This window comes from Azolla caroliniana, unplaced genomic scaffold (genome assembly GCF_043228905.1).
Source record: "Azolla caroliniana isolate FFs.n. ecotype wild unplaced genomic scaffold, voAzoCaro1.0.p SCAF_4, whole genome shotgun sequence".
In the NCBI taxonomy this organism is placed as follows: domain Eukaryota; kingdom Viridiplantae; phylum Streptophyta; class Polypodiopsida; order Salviniales; family Salviniaceae; genus Azolla; species Azolla caroliniana.
In genome coordinates, this window is record NW_028230439.1 from 2326828 (window position 1) to 2338347 (window position 11520).

General features: G+C 35.1%; 2 protein-coding genes across 6 annotated transcripts in view; both read right to left on the bottom strand.

The window, feature by feature from the left end:
* Nucleotides 1–4177: 4177 nt before the first annotated feature.
* On the bottom strand, nucleotides 4178–8535 carry LOC147864753 (peroxisomal membrane protein 11-5-like). Of its 3 annotated transcripts, none has more exons than XM_087317573.1 (9): nucleotides 8371–8535; nucleotides 6735–6918; nucleotides 5854–5910; nucleotides 5676–5756; nucleotides 5461–5529; nucleotides 5275–5355; nucleotides 5137–5178; nucleotides 4541–4702; nucleotides 4178–4420 (listed from the first exon to the last, which is right to left on the bottom strand). In XM_087317573.1, exons 2-9 carry the CDS (start codon nucleotides 6906–6908, stop codon nucleotides 4340–4342), a joined length of 747 nt encoding a protein of 248 aa, XP_087173699.1. In that variant the 5' UTR covers nucleotides 6909–6918; nucleotides 8371–8535; the 3' UTR covers nucleotides 4178–4339. The 3 variants fall into 3 exon arrangements, with proteins under 3 accessions (XP_087173699.1, XP_087173698.1, XP_087173697.1); XM_087317572.1 differs by lacking the exon at nucleotides 8371–8535 and adding an exon at nucleotides 7744–7923; XM_087317571.1 differs by lacking the exon at nucleotides 8371–8535 and adding an exon at nucleotides 7744–7922 and having other exon boundaries at nucleotides 6735–6930.
* A 1031-nt stretch (nucleotides 8536–9566) lies between these two features.
* The window catches only part of LOC147864754 (uncharacterized), a 4107-nt gene continuing 2153 nt past the window's right edge, over nucleotides 9567–11520 (bottom strand). For 2 of the 3 annotated variants that reach the window (XM_087318901.1, XM_087318904.1), the window contains 3 exons: nucleotides 11511–11520; nucleotides 11324–11419; nucleotides 9567–11219 (listed from right to left, as the gene is read on the bottom strand). The exon at nucleotides 11511–11520 is cut by the window's right edge and continues 540 nt beyond it. In XM_087318901.1, coding sequence (XP_087175027.1) covers nucleotides 9793–11219; nucleotides 11324–11419; nucleotides 11511–11520 — 1533 coding nt within the window. In that variant the 3' untranslated portion in view covers nucleotides 9567–9792. The remainder of the gene's footprint in view (nucleotides 11220–11323; nucleotides 11420–11510) is intronic. The other variant, XM_087318903.1, reaches the window with a different exon arrangement.

Genomic DNA, 11520 nt, shown 5'->3' on the forward strand with positions numbered 1-11520 from the left:
CACACATTCGTGCCTATCTGCTACCAATTCATAAAGATGCTTGGTGAGGGAATCGAAATCACACACACGACCTGCACCCGTCAGATCGTTATCCAAAAAAACATGACTCTGACAGCCTTTGTCACCAAGAGCCCGACTTTCTGACAACCTCTATCACCAAGAGCCCAACCGACTCAAGGAAGGAGCCTGACTCAAAGCTTGACATCAAAAAACTTGTAAGTGTTAAAAAGATATAAATGTGTGTATATGTGTATCCTATTACCAAAAACTAGAAATGTATATGTTCTTTCGTCCAAAAAAATTCCATGGCATTCGATCAAAATCTTTGTCGTGTTTTTATATGAAGAAAGTTTTTTTTTTTTCCATAAAACATATGCTCCATTGGTATTAATAAAAGGCCACAAGCACTATACAAATAGTACATAATATTGTTTCATCTCCACAAATATATATTATCCAAAACTAGACCAAATATAAGCTTTGGCATTTGGCAAGATAATGATAATTATAATCCATGAATACAACTCTCAACCTTGCCAATAATACCTTTGCTACGTCGAGCTAGAAGAACACCTATAAATTTATCTCCATGGCAACCTTGTGCATAGCTTTAGGGTCATGACTATTCCCACCACATTTTCATGATGGTGGTCAAGCCGTGACAAAGTGACGTGATTTTTAGGTTAGATATGGGTTTTACAAATCACTTGGAGGATTAACGAGTTCATGTTGAACTTCGATTGTGTTCTTAGACTCAATGTATTAGTCATGATCCCATCCTTGGAGGTTCTATAATGATTGTGATTAAACCCCTTAAAGAAATTTCCATGGGCTTATACATAAGTCATTTTTTGAGGGTTATAAGACCTTATACGAGGTCTTGTATGCAAAACTATTTGAGGTTGGACTTTATGATGGTACAATGATGCAAGGAGTTTTTCATCTATTGCCAAGGCAACATGAATTTGTGTTCTCTTGAAAAGATACTTCAAACATCTTACTTGGCTTTGGGTTTTCATAAACAACGTTAAAAACTATTTCGTTATTTCGCATACGCTAGAGCTATGTTGATGGGCATACTTTGCGATATAAATGTTATCCATCTAGTACTTATTAACATGTCTAAGAGGTGTCATTATGAAAGCAAACCTATGATTCTTTACTTTTCAAGCAAGCTTTATCTAAGAACATTTCAACTTCGCGTTCACTAGCATATCATCCATGGTGAGGTTATAGTTCTATTTCTGCCATTTAATCAAATACATACCAATAGTGGAGACTATTTTCTTTGTCATATATATTATTTCTACAAAAACACAAATTTGGCATTTATGAGGGAGAGAAAGAGAGATCATCATTATCATGATAATGATATATTTTGGACTTGGAGAGGGGTAACATGAACAATGGGACCCACAAAACATCATAATAGGGTCTCTTGTGCGAAGCAATTGCAGATATGGCACAACTAGTTCATATATTTTCCATTAGGTTGCTCATGTGATTAAGTTGGCCAATTTTGGTATATGAGACAAATCATATGTACAAAGGTTTTTATTCACTATTAGAAATGTTGCAAAATAACAACATTAGAAGGACACTAATGAAATATAAACTCCTAGTACAAGAACATTAAAGTGTTGCAACTGCAATGCCTATGCATTTAAGGTGGTAAAATGATAAATGCAACTAAAATCTTACTAACTTCAACTCATATCAATTAGAGTATGTATAGAATGCATTACATGGGTAGGCATGCGTGAAGGTGTTTATTCACTATTAGAAATGTTGCAAAATAACAACATTAGAATGACACTAATGGAATTTAAACTCCTAGTACAAGAACATTAAAGTGTTGCAAATGCAATGCATATGCATTTAAGGTGGTAAATGATGAATGCAACTAAAATCTTACTAACCTCAACTCATATCAATTAGAGTATGTATAGAATGCATTACATGGGTGGCTTGCATTAACATCAACCTCTCATGGGCAATATGGGAGTATCTTTATCTAATTTCCTCACATTGTCTACAATGAAGTTTTGAGTCCTCATGTCTTGAGATTATAGTCATCCCCATACTTAATGGTTTGCAAATGTGATTAGACCCATCTTCTATCCTGAGGATATAACTCTGTAGACATATGTTGGGTCCATATGTTGAGAGAGAGAGAGAGAGAGAGAGAGAGAGAGATTATATTATCATCTTTGGAGGTCAAATATGACCTATGAGACAAAAAATGTTACATTTCACCATAATACGTGTGAAAGTGAGTAACGACTCTCGATGTTTAAGAACTTTCCCAATGAATGTTGCAATCGAGAGTGCACCTTGTGGTTGTGAGAGAAATTCATGCAAGGATTGGGTTTGGTTCAAGATGTGTTGAAAGCATAGTCGAATAAAATCAAAGGTTTGGCATTGTATCAAAATGTGATACTTAGACTCTCGAACTTGTTTAGGGAAAATTATACATAATCGACCACTCTCATCACTTGTGCCCCTATGCCCTGTCTCACATCGCAATGCATGTGAGCTAAGTCGCATGGAAGCAATGTTTAGGATGGCAGACAATGAGATGGGCTCTAACATGTATTGATGTATCTGATTTCACTATTCGGCGAAGAAGTATAATGTGTGGAGCGTGAGCCTCTACATTTGTCCCATGTCATGATATATGGGCATTGGAAAAATGCATCATTTACAGAGGAATCTAGTGATGCATCTTGAAGCAAGTGTGGTGCATTCCATCTGCCAAACCAATTTTCCACATCTTACATCCAACCGGCATACAAAATTATGCTTTTATGCATCTTTTGGATCTTCTTTTAACCATAAGCATGTATTTAACAACCCTTTCCATGGCCATGATCTCAATGGGAAGTGATCCCACCTCAAGTTAGGGGAGGGTGTATGGTGTTTGTTTCTTAGCTTGTAGAAACGTTGTAAGAAAATGTTTTTGGATATCTTCAAACTCTTTCCAAGTAGATTCAAGGATGTTATCACTCCATACTTCCACCAAAGAGAGAGAGAGAGAGAATAACAATAATCTTCTAACATCACCAAAGGTTCATAGATAGGAGCTATAGAACCCAAAAAGAACATGCAAGGGCTCAGTTGATAAAAAGGGTGTACCCACATGTGGTTTTTGAATTTTCTTCTTGTCACTCATATCCTTGAGTAAAGAACACACATGTGCCAAAGAGATAGGGCTAGCGTGATTGATTTGGAGAAGTTGCGCAAGGTTGGTGCATCTAGTAATTGATTATGGGAAACATTGGTGTATGGATATGGATGCTTTACATATTCCAAGCCTCATTTTGGATAACGAACTTGTGAATATGATTGCAAAGGAGGGTGATTGGATTTCTTCCATTAAAAAACATGGATGTGTGATGTCATTAATTGCAACTTGTCAATTTCTTATAGGCATCACACCTTGTTAGGTAATGTTAGTTAATAGTATTGCAATGGAATACTTGTTACATTTGGATGTGAATGCATGATTCAATGTCCACCTCAAAGCATGTCCTCAAACAAGTTGGTCATGTCTTGCCACATTCTGTCTCAAGCCTTAGAGAGGGCAAAAAAACTTCATTTTAGAGCAGTTTATCATTTAGAGAGGTACCAAATCTTTGAATTCTTTAACTTCAGCCACATATGGCTATAGACCCTCATGATGCCCTTCATTTCATTCAGTCTCATGGATTAAGTACCCTGGAGTACATACTTGAGAGAAAACTTGAACCATCAACCAATAGTCTGGATTCAAGCATGTTTCTAAGCAATCCATCTAGCCTCAATTTATTTTTGTGCTTTGGCCACACTTCTAGCACTACATGCATAATATTTGCCATCAAGAAAACTTCTTTGAAGTGAGTGGGTATATTTGTGGCAAGTGATGTGGGAGTCTTATCTTATTTTATAGGCATACCACATTTATACATCAAACACAACACATTGTTGAGCACAAATATAATACATCATAAAACAGTCATTTGCAATAGATATGAAATTGTGCTTATTTCAGCAATCTCCGCACACTGTTGCTAAAGATAAGTTGCTTTGTTGTTGATGGTCAAGTATAGTAAACAATAATATTACCATTTTCAAGCATATATATAGTTTAAGGGGGGGTACATAGACCGTCCTTGATCCATCATTCATGCATAGAGTAAGGCTGAAATTGACCATCCTTGAATCATTTTCTTTACAAAAATATAAACTAATTGTGCATATGGAGGAGTTCATTGTACACTAAAAAGTTTATTCAAAAATTTAACGATGGTGAGGTATGAAACCAGATGTCTATTGTGGCTTATCACTCCACTTTTCTAAGTTATGGCTTATCCTGAGAAGGTTCAGGTTGCTTGGATGACAAGATTTTTTCTTCTACTTCAGCATCGGCACCTAATAGCAACTACAATTGCAATGGAGATGGATGTTTTTGCATGTTGAATCCAATTAGAAAGCAGATGTACACATTGCATCATGTGAAAAGAGACAAAAAAACAAGATAAGAAAAGATTTTTCTAATTACCTCATAACATGTGATCAAGGAGGTTATGAAACCAAATGCTCCAATCACCCGGGGAGTCACTCTCTTAGGACTAAGTTGAAGAAGACCGATTCCAACAACTATATCCATAGATGACTTGATAAGAATACGAACATTCTCATATCGTTGATGAGTCTCATTTTCCTATATAAGAATGCCACACATCAGAAAGGTACTCATTTAAGAAGGGTTTGGATGGTGTAATAATACGACAAGGCATAAACCATCAACTTTTTGTATCATTCCATCATCCAAAAAAAAACACTTACAAAAACTTTAGTAATTCGATCATTCTGAAAAACTTGCCACACATCACAACAGTATTCAGAAAAACACTTACAAAAACTTCCATAATTCGATCATTCTGAAAAACTTTATTAACATGCAAAGATCCAAAAATATTTCTGAAAGGTCACACATTACAAATGAGACATTGAACAAGCCTCAAGGGTTGGATAATAAACACATGGCATGGCATGACATTAATCATCAAGAAGCACATATAAAACCACTTCTTTGCCTTAATCATGAGCATTCAAGAAATATTTCCATTAAACAAATTTGGTTGGACTACTTACATTCAACTTGCCTTTTCTTATCAGTACAATCAGCTGATATAACTGCATTCAAAAGTATCAAACACAACATAACTTTCACTCTCAAAAAGCAAACTTTTCAAACTAAAAGCATAAAAGCAAAGAACAAAGATTCACTACCTCTGCTATTGAGCTTGCAGTGCAACCACCCACAAAGAAATACAATGATATTTTGGAAATTAGATCGACGTGCTTTTTATCCTGTGTTTTGAAAAAGGAATATGTTTTTGTTACATGTTTACACTGGCTTCATCAATATTGTGGTCAAATCTCACATCAGAATTGGTAGGAAGGTGAGTTTTGAACCTTGAAGAGGCCAACCTTCCCTGCCCAGACCAAATTATCTAGTGCGAAATAAGTAGCCATGAAAACGTGCTTTGACTGTGAAAAAAAAAAGAGATGGAGAAAGTATAAGCAATACAATAGCATTTGACTTCCCACATAATTTACTTGAAAACTATGATACCATTTCTTTCTTCTTATTTCCTTTAATTCAAACCATTTATGATGAATAAAGTAACACGTGCCTTGTAAAACATCATTGGCAAATGGTGATCATGTAGATCGCTTGGTCCTAATACGCTATCCAGTTCATTGCTCGACTGCCATTAGCAGTTAAATTAGTTGCATTTAAGACACCATTTCTTTGTTTTCTTTTCCTTTAACTTAAACTATTCTGGTGAATAAGGTAACACATGCCTTGTCCAGCTCGTGTAGATCACTCAGTCGTAGTAAGCCATCCAGTTCATTGATTGACTGCCACCAACAGTTAAATTAGTTGCATGTAAGAAGACAGTCAGCATACTGAAATCGTGTGTGTGTGTGGCGCGCACACTCACAAATACATATACATATATCCTGATAATAGATGTACTTGTAAGTTGTAATATATGTAGTATATTGCATAGATGCATCTAAATATATATATACGTATATAACATATATAATATATACATGCATTATTAAATTTTCGAAACATTCATTTTCCTTTGCAACTAAGATGTAGCAAGGCTTTTCATTTTTCCTTTACTATTATTATACACAAGTTAATTATGAATTCTCAATAGTTTCTTAAAATCTTGAGGATTCTATATAGCTTCTCCCTTTCCAATCTTGTCTTTCCTTTAGTGAATTCCTTGAGTATTTTGAAGATTTACGAGATCCGAAAGAGAAGGAAACAAAACATAAAAAATACCTCTAATTTCTCAGATATTTACCAGAATATCCTTTCAAATTTTCAAAACTACCAGAATAACTCATCTGTAGTATAAAATGTACAGCTACATGGAGGTATTCTGGTAAACCTTGAAAATATAAGGGTATTCTGGTAAATATCCAAAAGTTAGAAGTATTATAATGCCGTTTTTTCTCCCAAACAAAAAAGCTTGGGGTAGTTTGGTTTTTCGGTAAACTTTTTACCTTGAGTATTAAATGTACAACGACATGGAGGTATTCTCATAAATCTTGAAAACCTAGGGATATTCTAGTAAATATCCAAAAGCTAGGAGTATTATGTTGGTGATTTTTCCCCCAAAACAAGAAATCTGGGGTTATTTTGGTGTTTTTTGTAAGCGTCAGACCTTGAGGAGACGGAAAACCTTGCGAGCTAATGTGGTTGATGAATCAATATCATGTGCAACTCCTTTCCCTTCAGTGGAAAATTTGGCACCATACTGGATGGCACGGCAGATATTGTCCCTCGCCTCTACATGGCTTAGAAACTGAGAAATCGTAGCTAGCCTTCTTCTCAACATCTCGCTTAGTCTGGCAAAATTGTTGATAACCCTCCAAATGAGGAAATCATTTCACAGCATACATCAGCACAAATATTTTGAGAAATTGTGTCCAGCAAGAAAGCCTTGAAATGATCTCATTAGTGTGATAATTTCACATGCACTTTTTTTGTTATCGAAATGAGATGTATCCACAAACAGAAAATATGCTCAAACATAGATAGCTCCACATTTCTCAACATACACCAAGACAAATATTTCGAGAAATTACAACTATATAGCAAGAAGCCATAAAAATGAGCTCACTCATTAGAGTGATAAATTCAAATGCACTTGTTTTGTTTTAAAAGTGTGATGTATCCACACATTGAGGATATGCTCACACATAGATAGATCCATGGGATGTGTTTGATTTTACATTATCCTTTTTTGAGGAATATTAATCAACAATATGCTCACATATACACATGCCACAAAGCCAACAATGAGCTCATTCGTGCTAATCTACATGATTTTTTTGTTTAGAAATATCAACTGTAGATATTGATATACATATCAAGTAGTAAAAACCAAGTGCATTTGAAGTGGGAGAATTAGAACTTATTAACAAGGCATCCTGAATCAGGCATGACTTACAAAATAAAAATTGACATGGAACCAATAAAAAACTAATGAAATTTTCGTTTTAATTAACACGAGCACTTATGCTAACAAAAAGTTAGTGGTAATTACCATGAATACATATGTTAATCATTTTTTGAGGTAATTAACATGAGCAGTTATGTTAATCTATTTTAATGGTAATTGGTGTGAGTACTTATGCTACTCAAATTTTATTATCATGTTTAAGAAGCACCTTGGATCAGCAATGAGCAAAGCAAAAACTCATCTTCTTCCCACTTCTGAGACTAACTAAGAGAATTCTTAATTTAGCAAGCAAGCATTGTATTAATGAGCTTAGCAAAGTTTTCCTTCAAAAGAAGTACTCTTTTAGGTAACAAGATGGATAACGTGTGAATGCATAAAAGATGGTCAGACATACACTAGTTTTCTGATTGTTTTCAAAAGTATCGAAAAAATCATAGACAAAGAAAATATAAAGAAGACACTCAAAAATAAATAAAGCATGCAAAATTATTCAAAAAGCACAAAATAAAATCCAACTAAACATTCAAAAACTTCAATAGTTTCTAAAAGACTCAAATGGAGAAAGAAACAAAAATATACACAAAGACAAAACACTCAAATTTTGAAAAGAAACTTTGAAATCTTTTCAAAAGATACAGATGATGGGGGGAGGAACACTCAAATATAAATAAAGAAAGCAATGTAAGAGCTTCTTCTTTTCTGTTATTTCTTGTGTTTAACTTGAATTGCAGGACAAGGATAAGGGAAACAAAAAAGCGGACCAGAGCAAAACGTAAAAAGTGAGTAAAGGAGAAGAAAAGAAAGAAAAGGAAGGGAGTAAGTGTACGAAGCTTACTTGGATTGAAGGCGCCATAGCTTCTCTGTATCTCTGTGAAGCGATTAAGTAATATGAATTAAACCATAAAACCCATTTAACCCACTTGAACTGGGTTAACCTCAAATGCAGAAAAGTTGGAGCTGCATTATATGGTAAGCAAGGCATTGCCTTTATACATCATCACCATAATCTATGCTCCATTATATGGTAAGCAAGGCATTGCCTTTAGACATCATCACCATAATCTATAAAAGAAGACACAACACTTTTATGGATTTATGAAGTTGGTCTTAGTCTTAAGCAAAATTCGATTTATGTACATAGACCTAGTTTTTTTCCGGACCTACATTTCCAAGCTTGAGATCCTAGGAACAATACATTCCATATGTGTTATTACAAAACTTGGGAACAATGGGTTTTGCATACACCATAGTGTTCATCTTACAAAAAATCCTTGGCATATTTTTCCTTTGGTTTGAGATCATTGGCACATGAGGACGATAATGCTTTATCATCACACATTATTCCTGATGAATGTAGATTGATTCATAGGTTGTTGATTTCATTACGAATTTCCTCTTGTGAGCATCTAAGGGTGTGGGTTTCCAGGTGGTTGAGAGAGAGAGAGATCTTTTTAATGTCCACGGGAGACCGATTGGAATCTATAAAACGGGGGTGTAGCCCATGTTGAGGATCAATTTTAGATTTGCTCAATCTTATAACCGATGCTATGGTGAAAAGAGTTTAGGGGAGTTAAGAAGTCCTAACTAGTTGTATGATCTTCATTGTTCTCGTCTAATTACTTTCTAAAAAAGGCTAGAATATAATAGCATTCATCTCAATCATATGAATTTAACCCAAAGAAACTCAAATATTGTTGCAACATGTTGAGTTATTTTTCAGCCACGAGTGTTGCATATGAATAAGGTCTACTTAGAGTATGAGACAAATGCATTGTGAACTTATCAATGCATTATGACATGTCAAAAAGATAGTACAGTTGAATGTTCAAAGGGATGTAATATTGACAATTTAGGTATCAAGAGTATTACATGAACATCCAAATGCAAACAATGACACAAAAGAGACACAAACATGCAGATCAACCCTCTACCAAACTTTGAAAGCAATTAAGGCCTACATCAACCATTCTGAAGTTAGAATTTATACTATGCGTAACCCAATGAAGAATTGAGAACATAAAGATAAACGTCTTAAGACATGAGAAAAATGAATGTGAATAAATAAATAAACATCATGAACAATTTGATGGAGACAAGACTCATTTACAAAATGTCGCTCCTCGTAAGAGTTTTGGAACCTGTTTTACATCCAAGAAAAAACAAAAAATAGCGTGTTTGATTTGATTATTGACATGTCTATATATATATACCCGGCATCATTTCAATCATATAATGATGATGACAATATATTAATTAATTAACCTTTGAAAACTCTTGTAATGGTTTGTGAAACAAACTTGACTAGGTTAGCAAATGCAGATTGGATGTAAACAAAGATATCATCATCCAACTCACTATACTTAGTAGTAGTGGTGGTATTCTTTTGCTTCCTCTCTTCATTGCCTACTTTAGATGTCTCAAAACCTTTGCAAGATTTGGCACTAGTATCTGATCCCACTTCCATACTCGACCCACCAAGGTTTCCTTCCATTGATAGCTTTTCAGGTACTTTGAGCTCGTAAGATACTTTCTCTATTCTATTACCACTCATATTTCCGCATACATTTTCAGTTACTTTGCAATGGAAAGATGCCTCAACCTCTTGCATCTCATTCTTGCTAGGAAAAACATCATTTTTCACCTCATTTTCCAATGCAATATTTTGCCCATCTGTTTTTACACATGAATTTTCCTTTAGCACTAACTCTGGATTGCTGCTCATAGAGGTCTCTTTTGCTTCAAATTGCTTATGACTTTGCCTAGAATCATAGGCTTTACCATTATCTAGTGTTCTTTTACTCTTATCGTCACCCTTTGAATGTATATCTTCTTCTTCTGACAAACTGGTCCCCTTGTAGTTATCCTCTACATATCCATTATCACATGGTCTTTTACTTTTATAATCTTCCTTTGTATGTATATCTTCTTCTGACAAACTGACCCCCTTGCAGTTATCCTCTATGGGTATAACTTTTCCAATAAAGACGTCCTTGGAAGGTGGCTTAGCATGTGTGTCAAGAGAAGAGATGATTGTGTGATTACCAGAAAGATATTCCCCTTGTGCAGAGTGAAGGAAATTCCCTTGCAAAGAGATTGCATTTGGTAACTGTCTATTTATAGCATTCTTCTCTTTGCATAAAAATGAACTATCTTTGGAATCCTCATCACCTGGTTTTTGGATCTTATCTATATTCTCTGTTTCTATATCCTCTGCTAAATCGAGCCCCTTGGAAGGTTGAGCAACAGGAGAGATGCTAGCTAATTCACCAGAAGAGGATTCAGTTTGTGGGAAGTGACTAATCAAACCTTTCAATGTGGGATTGACATCCTCATCTACTGATTTATCATTTCGTTGCAGATTGACAGTGTCCCCTGCTTTTATATGTTTTTCAGTAGTGTGCAATACAACAGCTTCCATATGCTCTTCCATCTGATTTAATGTCATCCTTGTCAAGGCATTATCCTCATCAATCTTGTCTACATCAATGTATGCAGTTGCATTTGACGATCCCTTAAATGGGTTTACTGCAATGCTACTGCTATTAGCTTCACTCTCAATCTTCTGACATACTTCTTCGATACTGTCAGTAGTTGCTTGGAATTCAATGGCATTTGCTTCAAACATTCCAGTGTTGCTAGTTGCCTTAATGGCTGGTTTAAAACCAGATTTTTCAACCATATGTCCTACAAAATTGAGCATAAGCACTCTTTAATTGCCGAAGGCAAGAAAAAACAAGCCACTGATATAGCATGATTCTAAAACAATGTGACCTCAAATCACTTCTAACCTTCATCATGAACATTGTGTGGCTTGGCTTGAGCTAAAACATTGCCTTCAGCCTGCAAATCGTCAGCATTACCTCCATCTTCAACCTTCCTTTCCACTACATAGATATAAATGAAATGCGACTTAACAGTTTGAAAACCATAAGCAAAGGAAATCAGCAAAAGTAAAAGAAGAAAAGTGTGTAGTACCAGTACTTCC

What these genes read in the sequence shown, in the direction of transcription:
- LOC147864753 (XM_087317573.1), bottom strand. Translation starts at nt 6,908, where the DNA reads ATGTTGAGAAGAAGGCTAGCTACGATTTCTCAGTTTCTAAGCCATGTA. An exon ending in TAAGAAAAGGCAAGTTGAAT is followed by an intron (nt 4,703 to 5,136) that starts GTAAGTAGTCCA and finishes ATTCTTATATAG; the next exon opens with GAAAATGAGACTCATCAACG. An exon ending in CCTTGATCACATGTTATGAG is followed by an intron (nt 4,421 to 4,540) that starts GTAATTAGAAAA and finishes TTGCAATTGTAG; the next exon opens with TTGCTATTAGGTGCCGATGC.